General features: G+C 35.6%; 1 protein-coding gene across 1 annotated transcript; it reads left to right on the forward strand.

Moving 5' to 3' along the window:
- The first annotated feature begins 2,585 nt into the window (after positions 1-2,585).
- On the forward strand, positions 2,586-4,163 carry LOC149577813 (chalcone synthase-like). The gene is made up of 2 exons (XM_089825997.1): positions 2,586-2,859; positions 2,972-4,163. The coding sequence occupies exons 1-2, from the start codon at positions 2,661-2,663 to the stop codon at positions 3,964-3,966; spliced, it is 1,194 nt and encodes a 397-aa protein (XP_089682123.1). The 5' UTR covers positions 2,586-2,660; the 3' UTR covers positions 3,967-4,163.
- Positions 4,164-24,477: the final 20,314 nt, after the last annotated feature.

The following is a 24,477-nucleotide window of genomic DNA, read 5'->3' on the forward strand; positions in this document are numbered from 1 at the left end:
ATTATATTTAATTGTTATTTTTATATTTTAATAAAAATATTAGTATGACCTCATTATCATTATTTATTTATTGAACTCCTCATTGGAGCAACAATATTAGACTTACAAGCTTTTTTGAGCTCCTTATGAAAAGCCACACTAGAAACAACAATTAGAAAACCAAGAGTCACAACTTAGAATCTGCCTTTTACAATAAAAAAAATACAATGAATGGAAGACCAAGAGTCACAACTTAGAATTCCACAAAAGATATTTCTCTTGGAATTTGAACTAGGATCTCCACAATGAGAACTCATTGCTTCAACCAACTAAGCTAAACCACTTGGACAATATTTCTTAACTTTAAAAACAAGTCTAATAAAAATACCTATAATAGTAATAATAAAATACAATTTAAAATCTATTTATTTTAATTTGTCAATAAGTTAAACAATAATGTAAAATTTTATAGTCAATATTTTTCAAAATTTGGCCACCTAAATTTTTATTATCAATGTTTTGGATCAAACTATATGATCTATTGAACTATGAAATAGAAAAAAGATTGTATAAATTATCCATATGAAAAAAATAAATTCATAAATATAATTAAACAATTTTAAATGCAATTCACAGTTCATACCTTCCTTACCTTGTCTTTTTCTTAGTAGATGTGGTTCAGTCCCACAATGAATTATGCTTAATCTCATTGATACTTTGTTGATTGGTCCTTGTGATTTTGCCTATTTTCCTAGCTCATTTCATTTGTTCTTTATTTTTAAATAATCAAAACCTTTCTTAATAACAATGCTTTGAAAAGTCACACCATTTCATAATTAAAATCCTTTCAATAAGTCACAACACTTCATAGTTACAATCCTTTCGAAAAGTCACAATACATAATAATTGAAATCCTTTTAAAAATTCATAACACTTCATAGTTAAAATATTTTTGAAAAGTCACAAGACTTCATTATTAAAACTTTTTTGAAGAGCCACAACCATTCATAATTATAACCTTTCCAAAGAGTCACATCCTTTCATCATTGTAACCTTTGAGAAAGTTCCTTCTATATTTTCTTCTCATTCCTTTCCTCTCCCTTTAATCCTTATTTAACTCCTCTCTTATTCTATCCTTTCTTCCTCTTTAAAATAAGCTCTCCTCCCTTTTATATCTTAATTTGAAGGAGTCACGTCTCTTTGCTACATATCTCTTGACTTTTCGTTAGATTTAGTTAATTTATATTATTCTGTATTATATTATTTATTCAATTGTTTACTTTGTGTCTATTATAATTTATTATTAAATCCTATTTAGAAAAGTAATATCCTCTACAATTTTCTCTCTTGCATTTAAATTTATTTATTCATTATAGTTTTATAATTATCTAATTAATTCAAATTTTATACTACATATCATTTCATCGATACTTGATTATATTTAATTGTTATTTTTATATTTTAATAAAAATATTAGTATGACCTCATTATCATTATTTATTTATTGAACTCCTCATTGGAGCAACAATATTAGACTTACAAGCTTTTTTGAGCTCTTAATGTGAAGCCACATTAGAAACAACAATTAGAAAACCAAGAGTCACAACTTAGAATCTGCCTTTTACAATAAAACAAATACAATGAATGGAAGACCAAGAGTCACAACTTAGAATTCCACAAAAGATGTTTCTCTTGGAATTTGAACTAGGATCTCCACAATGAGAACTCATTGCTTCAACCAACTAAGCTAAACCACTTGGACAATATTTCTTAACTTTAAAAACAAGTCTAATAAAAATACCTATAATAGTAATAATAAAATACAGTTTAAAATCTATTTATTTTAATTTGTCAATAAGTTAAACAATAATGTAAAATTTTATAGTCAATATTTTTCAAAATTTGGCCACCTAAATTTTTATTATCAATGTTTTGGATCAAACTATATGATCTATTGAACTATGAAATAGAAAAAAGAAATCATCCACATTTTGAATCAAACTTTATGATTGATCATTCTAACATAAATATAAGAAAAATAAAATTACCAACATCTCTAATCAAACATTATAACCCATCATCATAGTATAACAAATAAATAACAATATTTTGAATTAAACCCCTTAGATCCATCATCATCGGATGATAGAAGGGAAAAAAAATCACATATAAATAAATTTATCTTCTGTAAATATAAGGACTTTCGTACTCATGAGGGAGGAAAGATTTATCATCTGCAAATATAAGGAATCTCAAACACGAGAAAAATCATGTTATGCTGATAATATTAAAATCATCTGAATAACGGCGAGTCTACATTACCCTCCGAAGAAACCAAATTGAGAAATGAATTAAGGAGAAGGTACATTCCGAATTAAAAACGGAAGTATGGGCAGTACTCACCATGCCAACAAAATAGAGAAAGAACGTCGGATGCACACGCGGTGCTCTAACATATCACACTTGAAAGTCAAATAAAATGTTCAACCACCTTTCTGTCTACGCCCTCATGTGATCAACAACACAGTTTGAACACTCGCTAAGTGCGTGCCATCTACCTCATATCACCTCTCCTCTATATATCATAAACAACCTCGGACCTCTTTACCTCGACAGTGGACCTTCTCCCCGGGCCGAAAAAAAAACGTTCTCCATCGTCTATCCCTTCGTTAATTCCAAAAATGCCTGCAGGGAAGATGAACATGGAGGAGATCGAAGCCTTCAGGAAGGCCCAGAGAGCCGACGGCCCCGCCACCGTCCTCGCCATCGGCACCGCCACTCCCCCCAACGCCATCGACCAGAGCGAGTACCCAGACTACTACTTCAGGATCACCAACAGCGAGCACAAGGTCGAGCTCAAGGAAAAATTCAAGAGAATGTGTAAGTAAAAGACTTATCGCCTCAATTGCTTATATATAAGTGTCTATGAATGCTTAGGAAAAACACCCACTTGAGACTTAAATGTCGACTGAAATCTAATTTTATGTCGCAGGCGAGAAGTCCATGATAAGGAAGAGGTACATGTATCTCACGGAGGAGATACTGAAGGAGAACCCCAATTTGTGCGCCTACATGGCCCCCTCGCTCGACGCTCGTCAGGACATGGTGGTCGTCGAAGTTCCTCGTCTAGGGAAAGAGGCGGCGGCGAAGGCGATAAAGGAATGGGGTCAGCCCAAATCTAAGATTACTCACCTCCTCTTCTGCACAACCAGCGGCGTCGACATGCCCGGCGCTGATTATCAGCTCACCAAACTCCTCGGCCTCCGCCCTTCCGTGAAGAGAGTCATGATGTACCAGCAGGGCTGCTTCGCCGGCGGAACGGTCCTCAGAGTGGCCAAGGACCTCGCTGAAAATAACCGCGGAGCCCGAGTTCTGGTCGTTTGTAGTGAAATCACCGCTGTGACTTTCCGCGGCCCGTCGGACACCCATCTCGACAGTCTGGTCGGGCAGGCTCTTTTCGGCGACGGTGCAGCGGCAGTGATTGTGGGAGCAGACCCTGTTCCTGAAATAGAGAAGCCCTGCTTCGAGCTCCTCTGGACTGCACAGACTATTCTGCCCGACAGTGAGGGCGCCATTGATGGGCATCTGAGAGAGGTCGGTTTGACATTCCATTTATTGAAGGACGTTCCCGGGTTGATCTCGAAGAACATTGAAAAGGCTCTGGTGGAGGCATTTCAGCAATTCAACATATCCAACTGGAACGATCTCTTCTGGGTCGCCCACCCAGGAGGTCCGGCCATTCTGGATCAGGTGGAGTCGAAATTGGAGCTGGACCCAAAGAAGATGAGGGCAACCAGGCACATTTTGAGCGAGTATGGAAACATGTCGAGCGCGTGTGTGCTCTTCATATTGGACGAGGTGAGGAGGTCGTCCAAGGAAAAGGGATGTGCGACAACAGGAGAGGGGCTGGACATGGGTGTTCTGTTTGGATTTGGTCCAGGTCTCACGGTAGAGACCGTGGTTCTTAAGAGCGTTGCGCTTCATTAGGTTTAGAATATAGTTACCCACTCTAAATAATGCGTACCGTTCATGCAGTGTTTGTGTGAGGAAGGTTGTGAGCTGGGATTGAGCTCAGGTATCTGTTTTCATTTATTTATGCTGTCCTGGCTTTTCTGTTACATTGAATATTGAATTTGTGTAATTTCTATATCATTTGGAATGTGAAGAAAGTTTCCGAAGTAAAATTTCATGTATCTGCCAAATCTTGATCGACATTCAAATATGCATGGAAAAGGTGAATGGGCCGTACAAAGTTATTAAACCTTATACGTAATGATGTAGGTTAAGAGTTTGACTATTTTGATTAAATTGAATTATCCATCCATTCTTAGAGCTAGTTGAAAATGTTTTTGCTTAAGAGACGAGCGACGCTAGTTTTTGTCTATAGTGTATTGCTTTAAGGAGTAAGATATGGGCAAATGAAAATGCGAAGAGAGTGAATAAATTCTGTCATAGTCAGACTAGTACTTGTATCTAAAAGAGGTGCAAGGGTATGTTGATAGATTTTTTTGGAATGCAAAATTACACTGATGGTTTGAAAGAACGGGTTATACAAAATGATGAAGATTGGATTAAATTCTACGAGAGATTGAAGAGGAAAGTTCTGAGAAGATGCAAGATGACACATCTATGAAGGAAGAAATATCAGTTTCTAAGGACAAGCCTTCCTTACTTAACATTCACAAAGTAGACTGTTTGAGAAGAAGGAAACCAAATCATGTAATTGAAGATAGGAAAGTAGCATATATATCTTACAAACATCTATCTAAGAAACCTTTTTTTTTCTGATGAATAGTCCTTTCTATTAATAAATAATATACTTAGTTACAATTCACAAAAAAGGGTTGGGGGATACAAGATCACCCTGCAAAAGTTCACAGGGCCATAGCCGAAATCAATAACTATTCATCCAAAAAAACTTATAAGAAACAACCCTCAGAAAACCAATCCCTAGAATTGGCAGGTGGGTTGGGAACTGTCTAGCCATTAGCAGCATTGTCGGGGGCCTGGTCTTCATCTTTCGTATCAATCCGCGGAGGTGAAATAGCCAACTCTAGGCGAGAGGGTCATTTACCAGAAACAACACGCTGAGCACCACAAGGGGGAGCCATTGGCCTGGGGACCAGCCTGTGCCACCACGGGGCAGGAAAGTCGAGTGAGGAAGCCAACCACCATTGCCACCATTGGGAGAGTGGTGGCGGAAAGCCTATGAGTGTGGCATGTGCGAGTGGTAGCCAAAAGAACTCTGCCCTCGGTGGTGGCCCCTGGGCGGAGTAATATCAACCCAAGCATCAAGAGGCAATTTAACAACCATATAGGGAGCATTACCCCAATGGTTGAGAAGCTCCTGAAAGTGGGCCACCTCCAGCGCCACCTTATTGGCTTGCGCTTTAATATACACCATCACATTGTTACAAATGCATGCTTTAGTGTACATAGCAACATTTATGTCAAGAAAACTATGAGTGAAAAGAACAACATTTCTATCTTTCCACATAGTAAACAAAATCTCCATCTTGAAAGTATGTCGGATCTGGGTAAATTGTCTAGGGAACCTGGGAGAGTCACCCAAAATAACCATATGCCAGGAAAGAGGTTCAATTCGAAATGACTTAAAGAAATCATGAATCCAGTGCCAATAATTTTGAGCACGTCTACAGAACCAAAAATTATGCAAAAAAGTCTCTGGCTACCTGCAAAAAGTACACCAGGGATCCAGAACACCAATATGCTTGAGTCGAGGCCCAAGGGGAAGACCTTGAAAAACCAAGCACCAAGCAAAGTGAGCAATCTTGGGCTCCATAATGACACTCCAAATAGTGTCAAAATACTTTCTCCACTAAGAAAGGAAAGACTGCAAATGCTAGTGCTAGTTAAGGGTATCCACCATCGGCAAATGGGGAGAAAGCCATCAATACCCCAACCTTGGCTTGTAGCTAGTGAAGGGAGTGGTAGGATACCACTTCCAGTCTATCCACCAAGGTCAAACAGATTGAATACCCACCTTGTGAATTAAGTGATATGGAATTGCAAAAAACAACAGATCAAAAGTCTGTCAATTTGAATGAGTAAGATGAAACTGGACTTGCATATCTTCCCAAGATCTGAGACTCATAGAGACCCTGGAAAATAGGTCCTTAGGAGTCTTGATGCCACATTTGAAAAAATGTAGAGCACTAGAACCTTGAGTTTTGGCCAAAGGAATACCCTAGATGGAAAATAGTGGAGACCACCAAATCTTCTGCTGGTTCAAAGACAACCCATCATGGAATCCATCACTAGACCATCGAAGCCAAGGCTTGATAGCTTCCCAAGATTTCCATATTCTCTTAATAACAAAAGAGCTCTATATGTGCACAGGTTCCCACATGATGAGAAGGTTTTGAAAGCCAATCCCATTCTATGCAGGCCTATTAACAGGGAACCCAGAAGAATTGCAATGCCTAACCAGAACTTTCCAAGCTTCATCTCTAATAATGGCATATATAATCCATTTGGCATAAAGAGCGAGACCTTGCTTCTATGTGGAGAGAAGGCCAAGGCCTCCAGACTCTTTGGGGAGACAACAAAAATCCCAATCAACTCTGTGAAAGCCATGATGGTCAGAACCAGAAGCTCAAGGAAAATCATGGAGCAATCGCTCTAATTTTAGATAAGAGGTTTTGGAAGGAGACCAACAGGAAGAATAATAAACATGCATAGCCGCTAGGACCTTTGAGCAAATCTGAAATTTTTTGGCAAGAGAAAGGGGTTTAGTAAGCCAATAGTCAAGCTTCTTTGCAATCTTGACAAGCACAACATTCCAAAAATCAACTGGCGAAGCTTGAAAGGCAAAAGGAATGCCCAAAAAGTGGAAAATCTCATCATGCATGATCCATTTCCATTCAAACTAGTCAAGCCAAGGCAGAGCTAGAAAAAAAGATTGCCTATAACAGAGCGTTTTATGCCATTGAATAGTTGAGCCAGAGGCTTTACAAAAGTTGTCCAAGCATTGCAAGACATTAGTAATGTTTTCCTCATCTTTCAAAAGAGTGAGAAAAGAATCATTAGCAAAGTGTCCATTGACCAACTGAGAAGAGGAATCTAACAAGGAAATGCCACAAACCAAACTAGAAGAAATAGAGTGGGCTAGCAACCAAACCCTTCAGCAACAAGAATATATAAAGTTAGAGCCAGAGGGAAACCCGACCACATGGAGCGAAAGAGCCCAAAGGCTTAAGATTGAGAGCTATTGGTAGTAATACAAGCATTAGCATCTCCAAAAAGCATCTCCACAGATTGAAGAAAATTGGGACCGAAATCAAGAGCTTGGAGCATAGCCAATATGAAAGGCCATTAATCTGGTCATATGCCTTGGCAAAATCATTTAAAAAATAAATAGACGGCTGATTGGATTTGCGAGCCCACTCCATGCCTTCCTAGACAACAATGATGTTGTCAAGAATATACCTGGGCTTAACAAAGCCAATTTTCTCTGGCCATAAATTAAAGGAAGGAGATGGTGAATTTTAAGAGAAATTGCCTTAGCAATAATCTTATAAGACACATTAAGTAGGGTAATGGGCCACCAGTTACAAATATCCTCAGGATCACCAGCTTTAGGTATGAATTTGATGTTTCCTTTGTTGATAATAACTCCTTAACTCTTAGAATGATAGGCTTCAAGAAAAACTTTGTGTAGGTCAGGACCAATAGACTCCCTGAGGTGTTTGTAAAATTCAGAGGGAAACCCATCACACCCGGGGGACATTTCATTAGCCATGGAAAAATTGCATCCTTGAGGCCTTAGATGGTGAGAAGTTTCTCATAGAAAGCATGTTGTTTGACCACTAGGCCATTTGGAGTAACTGTAATACACATTCTGAGGGCTTCCTCCCGAGCAATCGAATTTCCCTGCGAAGAAAACACATTTTTGTAATGGTGAAAAAAAGCTCGCAAGATGTTAGGGAGACTGGAGAGAACATAAGTTCCTCATTTGGTTTAATCCCAAGATTGGTATGATGGGCTCTAAGAGCCTAGAAGAATTCCTTTGAAGCCTTATCGCTAACCTCCAACCAATGGAGGTGAGCTTTGATTTGGGCCCCTCAAGCAACATAATTATCTGCAATCTACTTGTCATGACGAAGCTTGGCAAGTTGAATTTGAAAATGTAGAAATGCTTTAGAATAACTTGGGGGGGGGGGGGGGGGGGGGGGGTGAATTAGTTATTCAAGGTCCAAATGTCCTATTCAACCATTTATTCATCTGTGCTTTAACTTTTCTAACTAGCAAGTTACTATAAATCAATATGCAAGCATAACACATAAGAAATCAACACATAACACCGTGATTTAGGTGGAAACCAAATTTGAGAAAAACCACCAGTAACATGCTACCCAATTCTCACTCTTTTGGAGTGATGCCCTATGAAAGGCTTGCCCTGTTAAAGGCTTACAACACACAATTAAATGTGACCTTGTTAGAGGATTTAACCACCCTGTTAGAAGTTGGCCAAGTTAGAGGACTTTAGAACATTCGCTTGGAATTCCACCCTATTAAAGGGCTTACAAATGGCTATTAAACCAACCTAAGTCCATAGGATTTTCAAATCTAATACAATTGCTAGAGAGTATTAGAAAATTTTGACCTGACTACAACATGCAACTTATCCTACAGATCTCAGATCACTTCTTAGCTCATACAATTGCTTGGCCTTCAATCTCTACAACTTTGACAACTTGCCCTCCTTTTAAGCTTAGTCTCCTTTAGTCTCCATGCTCAATGTATCAATGTAATTATGTCTTCATGACCACTTATAGAAGCTGAGCCTCTGTGCTCTTTCTTCTCCTAGATGTCTTCCTCTTGACACCCTTCTAACCACTTCACAGATTTGGCTCTTTAGCAGCAATAGTATCAACATCTCTCTGCTTCCTGGTCTATGAATCCTTAAATAGAAGTCTTAGAGTTCCTTTTCCCACTCAATTCTTCCATTCTTTAATTTCAATTCATATGGATTAGGTAGGATTCATTGCATCTAACCCATATTTTGTTACCTCTAGAAACTTCTTGAATAATCCTTTAGAATTTGTCCAAAAATGGTTTACATAAAATTCTGTGCCACCAACTCATCATCCTTATCTTCCAACTCATTCACAAAATTTAAGGTATTCACTTTGTTGGCTCAGATTTAGCGAACCTTTATCATTTGAAATAATGTAGCAGCTCGACACTATTGAAATACTGGTGCTCAACACATACTGTGTTACTCAACATCAACTGTGATTTTCTTGATGCTCAGCACCTGAAGATCATTCGACACCAACTACAATTTTTTGATGCTCGACACTTGAAATTCACTTGGCACACACTAGAATTTCCTGTTACTCAGCTCTAATTGAGAATTTTCTTGGCTTCAACTAACTTGCTCGACACCCACCAATGATCTTAGTTTAAGCTTTGTAGTCAACCTTGTTACAACTTCTTCCTCCAATGTTTCTAAGTGTGACCAACCTCTGTATCTTTGAGTATGCTATCAATACATCATTTAACCATTGGCTTAACTGATCCTTGCACTTCATTACAACATGATAACTCAACCTTTCTCTTAGGTGCTCTTGTTACATCTTGTTGATCAAATCCTCTTCATCAATCAACTAAGTGATAGTACTTGGATCTTATAAGAAAATGTCATTCTTACAAATAGTAGGTTTGACATCAATGGCAGAACAATGATTGAAAACATTCTTTTACAACAAACTTCCTTCTTTGCAACAATCTCCCTCTTTGATCTTCAATAATGAGCTTTTCAATTAGATTTCCAACAATCTCCCTCTTTGGCATTGATGGCAAACCAAATTGATCAACTATCAGACTAAAATTTTTGACCACAAGCTTACTAGGTTAGAATAGTAAGTCAAATGCCAAAAATTAAACTGTGACTTCACATCTCCTTCTACTATTCTGATTGATTCATTTTTGCTTCTCCCCTTCTCTCTCTTGGCTGTTGTATCCTAGTGCTTTGTTTTGCTATTTTGATCAACTTCTGATTATGTCTATCAACTTCTCCCTCTATCTTCAATTGATCAATATCTCCCTCATACTTCTGATCACTAGATCATCAGCATGTGATTAGTCTCTCACAACTTCTCCTACTGATTAGTTTCTCAGATCTTCTCCTTCTTGCTTCAATAGTTGTTGATTAGTTTTTTGCTATCTCTCCCTCTTTGAAAACAATGCCAAAGACATATTAGCATCTTGGTATTGAAGTGCAACTTTTTTAGGTTCATTTCATTTCTCCCTCTGTCACCTTGCTTGTGACTGGTTTGGAACTTCAACACTTCTACTACTTTAGGTATGAATCTTAAAGTAAACATCCTCTGCATTAATGTGTAAGATCTTCAACATTCAGCTCATTTGATGTAGGACATTCTTGCTTTTGCTTCAAGTAGCCTTGGATAGGGGTATCACCCCTAACTTACCTCTAAGATACTCAAGCATCTTTAGGTAGTTCTTTTGTGAAGATGTTAGCAATCTGTTCCTTTGAGCTAACATATTCCATCTTCACTTGTTTGTTTTCCACCAACTTTGTTACATTGTGATACTTGATTGTAATATGCTTGGTTTTAGCATGCATTACAAGGTTCTTTGATATGTTGATAGCACTTTTATTATCACAATAAAGTATCATAGGCTCAGTTACCTCTTCCTTCATACCTTGCAACAAATGTTTGATCCATACAATATTGGTGCAATTTATAGTAGCTGCAACATATTCAGCTTTAGCAGTGGACTATGAGGTGCAACTTTCCTTTTTGCTAGTCCATGTAATCAACCTCTTTCCTAAAAAAAGTGCTCCTCCACTAGTTCTTTTTCTATCATCAATGTTACCTCCCCAATTTGCATTAGTGTAGGCTTTCAATTCAAAATTTTCACTCCTCTTTTAGTACAATCCAAAGTCATTAGTTCCTTTCAGGTACCTTAGTATTCTTTTTACTACCATAAGTGATTTTCTCTTGGATTTGTAGAAAATCTAGCCACTATTCCAACAGCTAATGCAATGTCTAGTCTACTATGTACAACATATTTGCAGCTTTCCAATCATTGATCTATACAATGTCTACTTTACTTTAGCAGACTCATCATTCTTGGATAGCTTATGGCATGTTGCCATTGGTGTGCTGACTAGTTTTGAGTCTTTTAACCCAAATGTTTTGAGTATCTCCTTAATGCATTTGGATTGGGTCACAAATATGCCATGCTTCATTTGATGTACTTGTAATCCAACAAAGAATTTGATCTCTTCAAACATTGACATCTCAAATTCGTGTTTCATTTGATCAGAAAAATCTTTGCATATAACATCTTTTCCTCCAAATATTATAACATCAACAAAGATTTCTTATATCAAAATGTCTTTACCTTTTTCAATTTTGATAGACAAGTTGATGTTGTCATCTGTTCTCTCAAATCCTATCTTTACAAAATATTTGTGCAATCTTTCATACCATGCTCTTGGTGCTTGCTTTAATCCATAAAGTGCCTTGTGCAGTTTGTAGAGCATGTCCTTGTTCTTTTCATCAAAAAATCCCTCTGGTTGTTCTATCTAGACTTCCTCTTCCAGTATACCATTCAAAAAAGAAAATTTAACATCCATTTGGTACACTTTGAAACCTTTGTATACATCATATGCAAATAATGTTCTTACTCCTTCCATTCTTGCAACAGGGGCAAATCTTTCCCCATAATCCAAACCTTCTTCTTTTGTATAGCTTTTGCAAACTAGTCTAGCTTTGTTTCTTGTTATCTCACCATTCTCATCAAGTTTGTTTCTAAACACCTATTTGGTACCAATCACATTCTTATCAGCTAGTCTAGGAACTAGAGACCATGTTTTGTTTTTCTCAATCTGATCTATCTCCTCTTCCATGGCTTTATACCAATCATCATCTTGTAGTGCATCCTTCACTGTTTTAGGTTCAACCTTGATTAGTAGGCATGATTCATTCCTCGATCTATTCTTTGTCATTGGTCTGGCATCCTTGTCTCCAATGATTTGATCTGCAGGGTGATGTCTTCTCACATACTTGGCTAACCTTGGTTCTATCCTTCTTTCCATGTTGAATCCTTTAGCTTTAGAGTCATTTTGTTCTTCCTCATCTAGTACTTCATCATTCCTTTCATGTATACTATTTTCAGAACCAGAATGTGCATTTTCTACATTTTGCAGCTTGGCTTTTGAATGCAGCTTGACATTCACAGGCTATGATTTGGTAGATACTGAAATTTGTTACTGATTCCCAACTTGATTTGTAGCACTGTCTTCAATAATCATTCCTTCATAGAAGTATGCAAAGGATCTATAATCCTCTAATTGCTTGGACTCATCAACTTGGACTTCTGCATGCTCATCAAAATTTACATTTGCACTCTTCACAATCTTGTTAGTGTTAGTGTTCAAACACTTATATGCCTTGCTTCTAGTGGAGTATCCAAGGAATCTGCCTTCATCACTTTTAACATCAAACTTGCCATTTATAGTATCTTTAAGAATATAACATTTACAACCAAATACTTTGAAATGTTTAACATTGGGTGAATGACCATACCACAATTCAAAAGGTGTTGCATTTGTACCTTTCTTGACTTGAACTCTATTCAGTGTGTAGACTACAATACTTATAGCTTCTCTCCAGTACTTTAGTGCAAAATTTTTCTCCATCATTAAGGTTCTAGCACAATCAATCACTGACCTATTTATTCTTTCAACATTACCATTTTGTGGTGAAGTTCTTGGTGCTGATGTTTTCCTTTTGATACCTTTGTCATTGCAAAATATTTCAAATTCTTTTGATGTGAACTCACCTCCTCTATCCGACCTTAGACATTTTAGGTTCTTTCCTATTTCCTTCTCAACTTTGGCCAAATACCACTTGAACATTTGAAATGCATTAGATTTTTAATTTAAAAACATAGCAGTCATCATCATGGAATAATCATTCACAAGTAGCATTATGTATTTTTCTCCTAGGTAGCTTTGCACTTCTATTGGTCCACATAAGTCTGTATGGACTAACTCTAGTACTTCTTTGGAAGTATATGTTTTTCTTTTGAAACTAGACTTAGTCATCTTCCCTAGTTGACATTGTTTGCACATTGTGCTTTTAGGTTTCTTTAATTTGGGTAACCCTCTGACTTTGTTCTTCTTGCTGATGCTAATTAGATTATCAAAGTTAACATGGCACAACCTTTTATGCCACAACCACACATCATCAAATCTAACAACAAGACATGTTGCATCTTCCATATCTAGGTAAAACATATTACTCCTAGTTTGTTCACCTTTTCCTATTATATTTCCATCAATGTCATAAATCTTGGCAATTTTGTTTCCAAAATCAACTTTGCAACCTACATTGCCTGACAATGATACACTCAACAAGTTGTAGTTCAATCCTTCAACATAATATGCATAATCACATGAGATTTTCTCTTTGAGTTTAATAAAGCCTTTTCCTTTGATTTGGCATGGGGCATCATTACCAAATCTAACACTATTTCCATCATATTGAGTAAAGGTAATGAACTTACTTTTATCTCCTGTCATGTGATGTGAGCATCCACTGTCTATGATCCACTTGTCATTCTTGTTCACATAGGTAACCAATGTTTTTGCTTCATCTTCATCTTTATCTGATTCATCCTTCATGGCCACATAGACCACTTCTTCATCATTTTCAACAAAATCTGCTTCAACAATGTAGCATCTCTTGCCTTTCTCCTTGTAGTCTTTGCTATCATCTTCTCTTTTGTTCTTGTACTTGTTTGCTTTTTTGTAGTTCTTCTTCTATGTACATCTTGGAACAATATGACCTACTTCATTGCAATTGAAACATATTATAGGGAGCTTACCTTTACCTCTATGGAATCTCCTAGCTAGTAGTGCTTCTAACTATTCCACATCTTCGTCATATGTGTTGCTATCACTAGATGCATGTTTTTCTTTTTTTCTCTTCTTGCTTGATGTCTCTTCCTCAGTGTCTTTTATTGTCATCTTGGCCTTGAAAGTAGTTTCAAGGTTCTCAGGTTTGTAGTTATCAAAATTGGATAGCTCAAATGCAGTAAGTCTTCCCACTATTCCTTCAAAGGTTAGTGTGTTTCCTTGTACACACCTCAACTCTTGGATGGCTGAAACTCTAATAGAATAGATAGGGAGCAGAGTTCTTAAGTATTTGCTAATGATAGTTTCTTCTTCCAATTGACCACCTAGACTTCTTATTGCACTTACCACTTCTTTCATTCTTGCAGCATATTGGGCAACATTTTCACCTTCCTCCATTTTCATGTCATCAAACTTTCCTCTTAGACTTTCTCTCTTGGCTCTTTGGACATTCTAATCTCCTCCATAGATATTTGATAGGGCTTTCCACATCTTGAATGCATTGTCACAATCTTTGATGTCATCATATTCTTCATACACTAGTAGATTTGAGGTCATTTTTCGACCATTTATTAAATTGGTCGGTATGGAAAGGGAAACTATGTCTTTTTTTTAATCTATGCCCGTGTTGGTCAAAATTTTGACCAACATGAGCTTTATATCTGAAAAGGGAAAATGCCACCCATTTCATTGTATTCTCTATTCAGTAAATGCTGCCCATTTGATTGTATTCTCCATTTAGGTTGAATGTGCACACGAGAGTTGAAGAACCAGGGAGCTCTGAGTGAAAACGTAGATTTACAGGTTTATTTTTATGATAGAGATCCACATCAGTGTTTTATTCTATGCATCGCATGTGATCTAGTGGCTTCTTGCATTGAGAGGCAGGCATCAGTTGCAGAGGCCCTCATAAAACCTATGGCCTATTCATTCGGCTTTTCATTTCACATTGCCATGATGAATGAGTGTTTTCATGAAGCTCTGTGCAGATCTTATTGAAGAGACCTTTCTATTGGTCTATCACAGATTTTCAATAAAACAGGTAAGCTTTTGGAAATATTAAACCTTGAGTGTTGTCCTCTTGTTTACTTAGAGATTTTATGCCTTCATTCTCTGTGTTTTTAAAGTGCTTGAATCACCCTAACAAAAACCAAGCCCTCTTTAAAAATGATTAGATGCCATAATAAATTCACCATCACTATTTGGGGATAGATAGAAGTTCCTAAAATATAATGAGGGATGCTATACCATGAGATATCTAAAGAAATATTTAATAAACTAGGGTCAACTCGGGTGCCTAAGAATCTTAGAATGGGAATGAAAAATGGGTGTGTGCCACAACAATACCAAGATGATATATAGCTTGGATTTTTTTCTTAGGTTTCAGAGACAAAAGTGGGGCATTTTATACCCAATTCATTTAGAAAGTTAAATGATGCATGTACATCATAATATCTTGTGCTATCATTCATTTACTCCATTACACAATGTCAACTACCTCACCATTCATGAGGCTTGATATTATCTTGGTGCTCTCTATATGACCCTTTTATGATCTCCTTTATTACTTTCTTGGTTGTATTTACTAAAAGATGACTAATTGAAGAATTATGTCCTTCAAAATATTATCTCCACTTTTCGCTTTCAATATTCTCATTATATAATAAAATATATGTATACTTCTTCCAACCTTTCTTTTCACTAGCATATTAGAAACAAGTTATGCAATTATGTATATTTAACTATGCATATAAATTTTGGACATAGGTTTAGAAAACTTTCTTACCCTTTAAGATATATTATTTCCTATTGGTTCTTCTCTTGAACACACAATTTAAACTTCATAAATGCCTACAGTAATACCATCAATGATATAGGAAAAGATCAAAGTACCCAGTTAAAGGTTTCTTAAACCAATTCATTTCTCTACACCAACTAGCCCGATGCATAATGGAAATACAAACAAAGAATAGAAATTAATACATTATACCAAAACATAACTATGTTTGAGATGATATCCATTATTGCCTAAAAATAATTATAATACATTGAGTCCTTGAGCCCTAAGATTCAATACACAATGAATCTTTGAAGATTTATAAAAACCATTGATTATATAAACCTAGTATGGACTCCATGATATGGTGTTCTTTGATATTATATCTCCTTGGCCCCTTATTGTTCAAATGAACATTTTAACTTATGATGGCATTGCATGAATTCAGAATATGCTTCAACTTATGTACTTTATGCGGCAACAAAAGTCCATCCTATGTATTCATGCTACCATAATATCATAATTATAAATTTAAAATTAAATATAATGCTATAGCAATATTATTAAACTTGGAGAACATTAAATACTTACAAATTTCATAGAAATATAGAAAACTAGTCAAGTAATTAAATGAATTAAATTTTGTAATCAACTCCAAAAGTCAAGAAGGAATTATTATGATAGACAGATACTATTTTTTCATGGTATGAGAAAATGGTTCGTTTAGATGAGTGTGTCATGATCTTTGTGATTACAAAATAAAACCCATGTGAAAATTATACTTATAGTTGAGATGTGAGCATCTATTGATGACTCCTACCTATTCACTAATGTGTTTGTGACTTATAACAACTACCTAACAATGTTTGAAGAGGTTGCTAGATAGGGGATATATTTTTGTTCAAAGTTTAAAGTGATTTAATTCAATGTTAGTGATCAAAGATCAAAATAATAGGCATCCATTTAGTGTTCCTATGACGATGTAATGCTAATGTTCTAGTTATGATCTCTACATGCATGCATGACCAATGCTAAAAACCTTTGTATGACTATCCAATTCTCCTCTATGCTCATGTTAAAATGATCTATGTTATTACAAAATAAAACCAATATGAAAAATTGCACATAGAGTTGAGGATGTGAACTTCTCTTCTTGATGCTTCTATGATCTATTCACCAATGTGTTTTTGGCATGTAACAATTGGCCAATAATATTTAAAAATATTATTGAAGAGTTTTCTAGTTAGGGAGTATGTTTTTTGCCAAACCTTAAAGTGGGCTGATTCAATGGAAATGAAAAATATCAAATACTATCAAAATCCATGTAGTGTGCCTATGATGATGCAATGCTAAAACTCTAGCTATGTCCTCTATACTATATCAATATTACTCTTGAATTTCTACTTAGCTAATAATAATGAATTTGGGCATATCATTTAAATCATCATCTTAGGATACAGGTTAAAATAATTTGTATTTTAGCAACCCATAGTAGTTAGTAGGAAAGATGGAATATGGGTCAAACTTAAATTTGGAGATGTGAATGCAAGCAATTCAAATGAGTAATGAAAATAACATGGGTCAATTTTGCATCTATGAACCAAAACTTCGGTGACGTTTGATAGAGATTGCAATATTAGAGCTAGACCTTTTGGATGTATACATGTAAATGAAGTTGGGTTGATATTATTTACCAACTTCCATGCAAAAATCATCTACTTTAAATCTAATCAATTTACAAAACAACCTGATTAAAATGATGTCAAAACATGTTAAATTTTGGGATTCTAATTTGTGTATCAAAGTTGGATGAGTTATCTTTGCATCTATGAATCAAAACTAAGGTGATGAATAATAGAAATTCCAAAACTAGATCTAGGCCTATAGGATTCACACATATAAATGAAACTAAAATAATATTATTCACCAACTTTCATACAAAAATATATCAACAAATATGGTTATATATATATGAAAACAACTTGATCAAAATGTCACCAAACCAAGAAATGAAAAAGGCATGGGTATGCAAAGGGCAGTTTAGATCAGTGTATCATTTTTTCCCTTTTTGTTGATTAGAACAAATCCATTGGAGAAGTAAGTACATTGATAAGCAAAGCATGTAGGTATAGGTGTTTAAGTTGATCAACTCATTCACATGTGAAAGTTGAGATGTCAGCATCCCCACAAAAGAGAGATGGTCATCTTTAAGATAATAATGGAGGCGAATCCTCTAGGTGAATGATTGAATGGCTCTGAAACTTCCAGGGAATGAACTTCTATTGTTTTCATTGGGACACCTTGTCTCCATTCATGCATCCACTCCCAAATGGATGAGAACTATTCCTCATTATTAGGATGGCTTGTCTTAATACCTAAATCTAGACCCAAGTCGACCAAAATTGATTGCATTAATTATACTGTCTCCTCCATCATATATGATATAATTTGAAAATCACAAGGCATTTAGCCAGTCCCATATCATCTTCACATGCTTATCATATTTTCTTCCAAATAGACAGATCACTTCACAGCACATGGAAGTGATGGAAGTCTCAAAACAAACTCTTATAGACCTCTTTATTCCGTCTAGATTAAGCCCACATGCATTAAATGTAAAGGTATGGAAGCCCATCAACATTGATGGAATAGAAAAAAAAACTTGTGTATCATGTTTGAGAGACAAATGTTGTTAACTTATTACAGTGAGGAAGAGAGAGACAAAGAATGTTCCATGCTTAAGGAAAAAAAGGTTATGTTTGGAAATCTCAACACATAGAAGATGAATAAATAAAACACACTGATTGTATTTCTTTTGAACAAAAGTATCACAAATTGACATTGGGACAATAGCTCACAATGGCATTGTAACTATGCTTGAAATATAACCCTTGTTTGAAGTAACTTAGAAGACCATAAAATATGGGTCCTTATCTATAGATAACACATATGACTCTCTTATACACATTGTCTCAATTTTTTTTTTATAGTAGGGCAATTCAATAAGGTGAAAAGATGGTGCAAGCTATGATTAAGAGTATTATTATTTGCATTGATTTGATCAAATTTAAGGTAATGCCTCATTGTGAATAGGGGGTTTTCTCTGAGCAGGAGTGTAGTCCATTCTTGTAATCTCTCCATTATCATCATAATCAGTTGATTTTGTTGAATGTGAGTTGAAGAATGTCTGAGACTTTTCTTGAGAAAGTGGACTTGCTAGGCTAAGTCTCTCACTATTTGAATCTAGAATGACATTTTTAGAAGCAAGAGTTCTACCAGACATCTTCTTGGAGGAGACCTTTAGCACTGTTGGCCTCTTGTGTAATTTTCTGAGAAGGTTGCTCATAAATGATTTCAAAGATGTTCTCATGTGTTTGTTTTTCATTCGTCTATTAAGATAAAATGAAATGACTATTATCAATAGGTTTGAAATTTCAACTCTAATCCTAACCCTAATCTTAATGAAATGAAACGACTATTATCAATAGGTGTGAAATTTCAACCCTAACCCTAACCCTAATCCTAATCTTAATGATTTAGTATGAAATGAAATAGAAGTTTGAAATAAGAATTAGAAAAGAATAACCAATCTAAAGATAATATTGTTATATAATACCTCTAAGTTGGCTTTTTCCTCTCCATTGACCACTTGTATTGCCCTAGTTGTCCAAATGGAAGAAGCCTATTTATCTGCAACAAGAAATAATAGTTGTCCATCATATTTTGTTACCAACTAGCCTCAAAAACCCAACTTACCTAAAGAAGACATAAAACACCCATAAACAAATAAGAATATGAAGTATTATGGTTAGATCAGAAGAAAAAGAATGTGCGTGAACTGTGAAGTATAGTTTGGTGATCATAATTGAGAATCGGTAGACAAGCATAATTCAAGCTTAAATATTGAAGATCCAGACTGTAGAGCTTTAAAACAAAGAGAATATAATACCAGTTCATTCAAGTTATTATAATGTTAATTATAGATTGTTTTTAAATTAAATTGTGTTAGTTTCTTTATCAAATTTTTGGATAATATTCTATGATCTATCATCAAGATGAAGAAGAATTAATAGAATAAACAATGATGATAGATCATAGAATATAATCTGAAATATTAATATAGAAACAAATACACAATTGAATCTAAAAGAAATCTACAATTAATTCATAGATTGTAGAAAATCAATACATTTTGTTTAATATTCATAGTGCTAAGCACCGAGTCTTTGGATTACACACCAAACAACATACAACCACATATTAAAAATCTCATTTATATATGCATATAACTTAAGTTTTCATAAATGGATAATTTTGTCAAATTTCACACACCCCAGAGAGAGTAATGTGCAAACTTTATCTCGTAAGAGCTATGATAGAATATTATGATGTCTATCTAATTCATACATTTGACCCCATGGATGGAGCTTATAGAACTAGTTTGAGTTTTGAGTCATGAGCTTCTTACAAATCTATACAGAAGCCCTGATTTGTTTGTTCTCTTTTACTTGGTCTAAGTTTATATATACTTCTGCTTACATCCAAACTCTAAATGTTAATCCCGTCTCTTGTCTAGTAATATCCTCTTTGGATGATGCTTAAACAAATATTGCAAAACCAACTTAGTGGTGCTTAGGGCTGTGGGTTTGGGGTCCACTATAATCAACGTTAAAATTAGGCTTCCCATACATCTGAGGAGGTATGTGCACTTGAGTAGGTGATTTAGTCATCTCATTTGAAGCCAAATGTTTCCCTTCATTTTGTGAAGATTTATGATTTAAACTGGAACCTGCCAACTCATTGTCAGACCCAATCTTGGAGGCTTGTGCATGGCTGCCCTTAGGTGACTTATTGCTACTACGGCCCACTTTCTTCTCTCTCAATGCTTCCCCTTCCACTAATAGTTTTGTACTCCTTAACGCCTTCCATGACAAACATATCATGAATCAGATAAGATTGTACCAAATAAACAAAAAGAACTAGATTACAATATATGCTACATGAATCTAAGGTTGTATCAAACACAATGTTTGACTTCATTTTTTTTTATAGAAATTTTATATATAGTCACCCAAGACTTAAAGAGGAGAAAACCCTTGTACCCATCTAGAAGGATAAGAGAGCTTTATATCATATAAATACCTTGTGCTTCCCAAAGGAGGTAAGGAATGATTCATCGGTTATAGAAGCAGCTGGATGCTCCATTTGCAATGCTTTCTTTATACTTTGATCTGCAAGAGAAGAGACCCAAGTCCACAATTTATCATTGTAGGCTAAATTCTTAATCAGTTTCAGATATGCTTACTGCTGGTTACGATAAGATAAGTTATGCTAGAGGATCCATTTCTTGAAGGATTCCAACTAAGACAGTATTGTAACTTCTTCATTAGTTCATACATGCTTATTGTCAGTTTCTATAACATAAGTTATGCAAGGATCTATTTTAAGGAAGATTTCAACTATGATGTTACAAGATTTTCATCAATTTCAGATATACTTACCATTTCTTTCTGTCGTTTCTTGATTTAATTGTGTACATTTATTTCCATCAACATTCAGATCTTATTCAATGATCTAACATCAAAACTTTACAGATTTCATCTTTCTACTTATGAACTCTTGAAGATCTTGATGTTGGATCAATAGATATGATCTAAGACATCCATACAAATAAACATAATCGACAAATAGCACAAAGAATGGCAGAAAATGCCCTAACAATCCCAACAATTTTTTACCACTGTATTGGTTGAAAATTTGACCAAAAAAGTTTCGACCATTACCCTACACTTTTCCACAAAGAATTGGTCAAAATTTTGACCAATGCCCTACAGAATTCTACCAAGCATTGGTTGAGAGTTCGGCTAATGAATGGCAGAAAATGTGGTCACAATTTCAACTTTTTTTGACCAACATATTGGTCAAAATTTTGACCAACCAATAGGTTGGTCAAATTTTGACCAAATTTTTTTGACCAATGTGTTGGTCGAATTTGGTCGAAGTTTGGTCAAAACTTGGGTCAAAATTTTGACCAATAAAGGTTGAAAAATGAGCCCAAATGTACTAGTGATAATTAAGTGCATAGGCAATCTCTAGCATTCCTTGATTGTGCTCCTTCTTTTTATTCAAATCATCTACAGTAGGTTTTGTGCATAGTCACCTATTGATCCAAGGTGTAATTTCATTTGACTCTGCCATGCAACAAAGTTGTCTTTGTTGAGCTTGAGAACTTCTCTCTTGGACATCTTGATCTTCCTACTTCTAGTACCTTGAAACTAAATCAGTAGATGGCTCTGATACCAATTGTTAGAAATGATTTAGAATAATTGGGGGGTGGGGGGTGATGAATTAGTTATTCAAGGTCCAAATGTCCTATTCAAACTTTTTACTAAGTGTAGTGAGTCCATTCAACCATTCATTCATCCAAGCTTTAACTTTTCTAACCAACAAGTTACTGTAAATCAATATGCAAGCATAACACATAAGAAATTGACACATAACATAGTGAACTACCAGTAACATGCTACTCAATTCTCACTCTTCTGAAGTGAAGCCTTGTGAAAGGCCTGCCCTATTAGAGGCTTACAACACACTATTAAATGTAACCTTGTTAGAGGATTTAACCACCTTGTTATAAGTGGGCCTGGTTAGAGGACTTTAGAATATTCACTTGGAATGCCACCCTATTAAAGGATTTACAAATGGTTATTAAACCAACCTAAGTCCATAGGATTTTCAAATCTAATACAATTGCTAGAGAGTATTAGAAAATCTTGACCTGACTACAACATGCAACTTATCTTGTAGATCTCAGATCACTTCTCAGCTCATACCATTGCCTGGCCTTCAATCTCTACAACTCTAACATCTTGCCCTCCTTTTAAGCTTAGTCTCCTTGACTCTCCATGCTCAATGTACTAGTGCAATCATCTCTTCATGACCACTTATAGAAGTAGAGCCTCTGTGCTCTTCCTTCTCCTAGATGTCTTCTTCTTGACATCCTTCTAACCACTTTGTAGATTTGGCTCTTCAGCAACAACAGTATCAACAACTCTTTGCTTCTTCGTCTATGACTCCTTAAATATAAATCTGAGAGTTCCTTTTCCTGCTTGATTCTTCCTTACTTTAATTTCAATTCGTATGGATTAGGTAGGATTCATTGCATCTAACCCACATTTTGCTACCTGTAGAAACTTCTTGAATAATCCTTCAGAATTCACCCGAAAATGGTTTACATAGAATTTTTTGCCACCAGCTCATCATCCTTATCTTCTAACTTATTCACAAAATTTAAGGTATTCATTTTGTCGGCTCAGATTTGGAAAATCTTCATCATTTGAAATAATGCAACAGCTTGACACTATTGAAATACTAGTGCTTAGCACATACTGTGTTACTCAACATCAACTGTGATTTTCCTAATGCTTGGCACCTGAAGATTACTCAACACCAACTATGATTTTTTGATGCTCGACACTTGAACTTCACTTAGCACACACTAGAATTTCCTGTTATTCAGCTTGAATTGAGAATTTTCTTGGCTTCAACTAACTTGCTTGGCACCCACTAATTATCTTAGTTTAAACTTTGTAGTCAACCTTGTTACAACTTCTTCCTCCAATGTTTCTAAGTGTGACCAACCTCTATATTTTTGAATATTCTATCAATACATCATTTAACCATTTTCTTAAGTGATCCTTGCACTTCATTACAACATCATAAGTCAACCTTTCCCCTAGGTGCTCTTGTTACATCTTGTTGATCAAATCCTCTTCATCAATCAACTAAGTGATAGTACTTGGATCTTATAAGAAAATGTCATTCCTACAAATAGTAGGTTTGACATCAATGACAAAAAAATGATTGAAAACATGAACTTTTACAATAATCTTCCTTCTTTGCAACAATCTCCCTCTTTGATCTTCAACAATGAGCTTTTCAATTAGGTTTCCAACATAAAATCAACATCAAAAGGGTTAAGGGTGAGAATCTTAGAAGCTTTCTTGAGAGCCATGGTAGTAGATTCATAATATCATCATTTGTAAACTACCAAGTATCACTCATAGATGCGCAAAAGTCTAGCAATTTTGATAACAACATCATTCTGCCACTAAATCCACCCTATCTAAGAATGCAGACATGGCTCCAAATTCTAGACACTTAGGATATGAACAATAGTGGAAGCATGCATCAATACTGACATATTGAGGAAAAACTAAGTCCTGACAACTCGCTAGATAGCTATGTGCCACGACATGAAAAAATAAATTGAGATAGTGGTTTGATAATGTCACATCTGGTAGAGGAATGACAGGTAAATCTTGATCTTTAGAAAAGGAGAAAAAGGATTGTACAATAATCATGGCATGATCGAGACATTTTAAAATATGGTTAGAGCTAGCTTGAAAGTTGGACCAATTGTGCCAAACCCCACTACATTAGCGACAGTTAGTATTGGGATAAAAAAGGCCCAATTTATTATGCATGTAGTACCAAGCTTCCCTTTCCCTAGTTGTTTAGCAAAAAGGAAAAATGTCATCTTTGTTGGAGGCTAGCTCAACCATATTGAAGTCACCACACATAACCCAAGTACCTTGAGGTAAGTTGTCAGCCATCTAGCCCCACAATTGAGATCTTTCCACAACATCAATGGAAGCATAAACATTAACTACTCTAAAAGAATGATTTTTGATAGAAAGAAAAAGCCAAATTATTTTGTGCATGGGGTCAAAACCATGTGAAATAATAGTAGAATAAAGAGGAGGTGACAGAAGAGTAACTACATCACCTCTATTAGATTCATGCT

Source organism: Cupressus sempervirens, chromosome 1 (assembly GCF_028749045.1).
Source record: "Cupressus sempervirens isolate cs-2001-9-10 chromosome 1, ASM2874904v1, whole genome shotgun sequence".
NCBI lineage: Eukaryota > Viridiplantae > Streptophyta > Pinopsida > Cupressales > Cupressaceae > Cupressus > Cupressus sempervirens.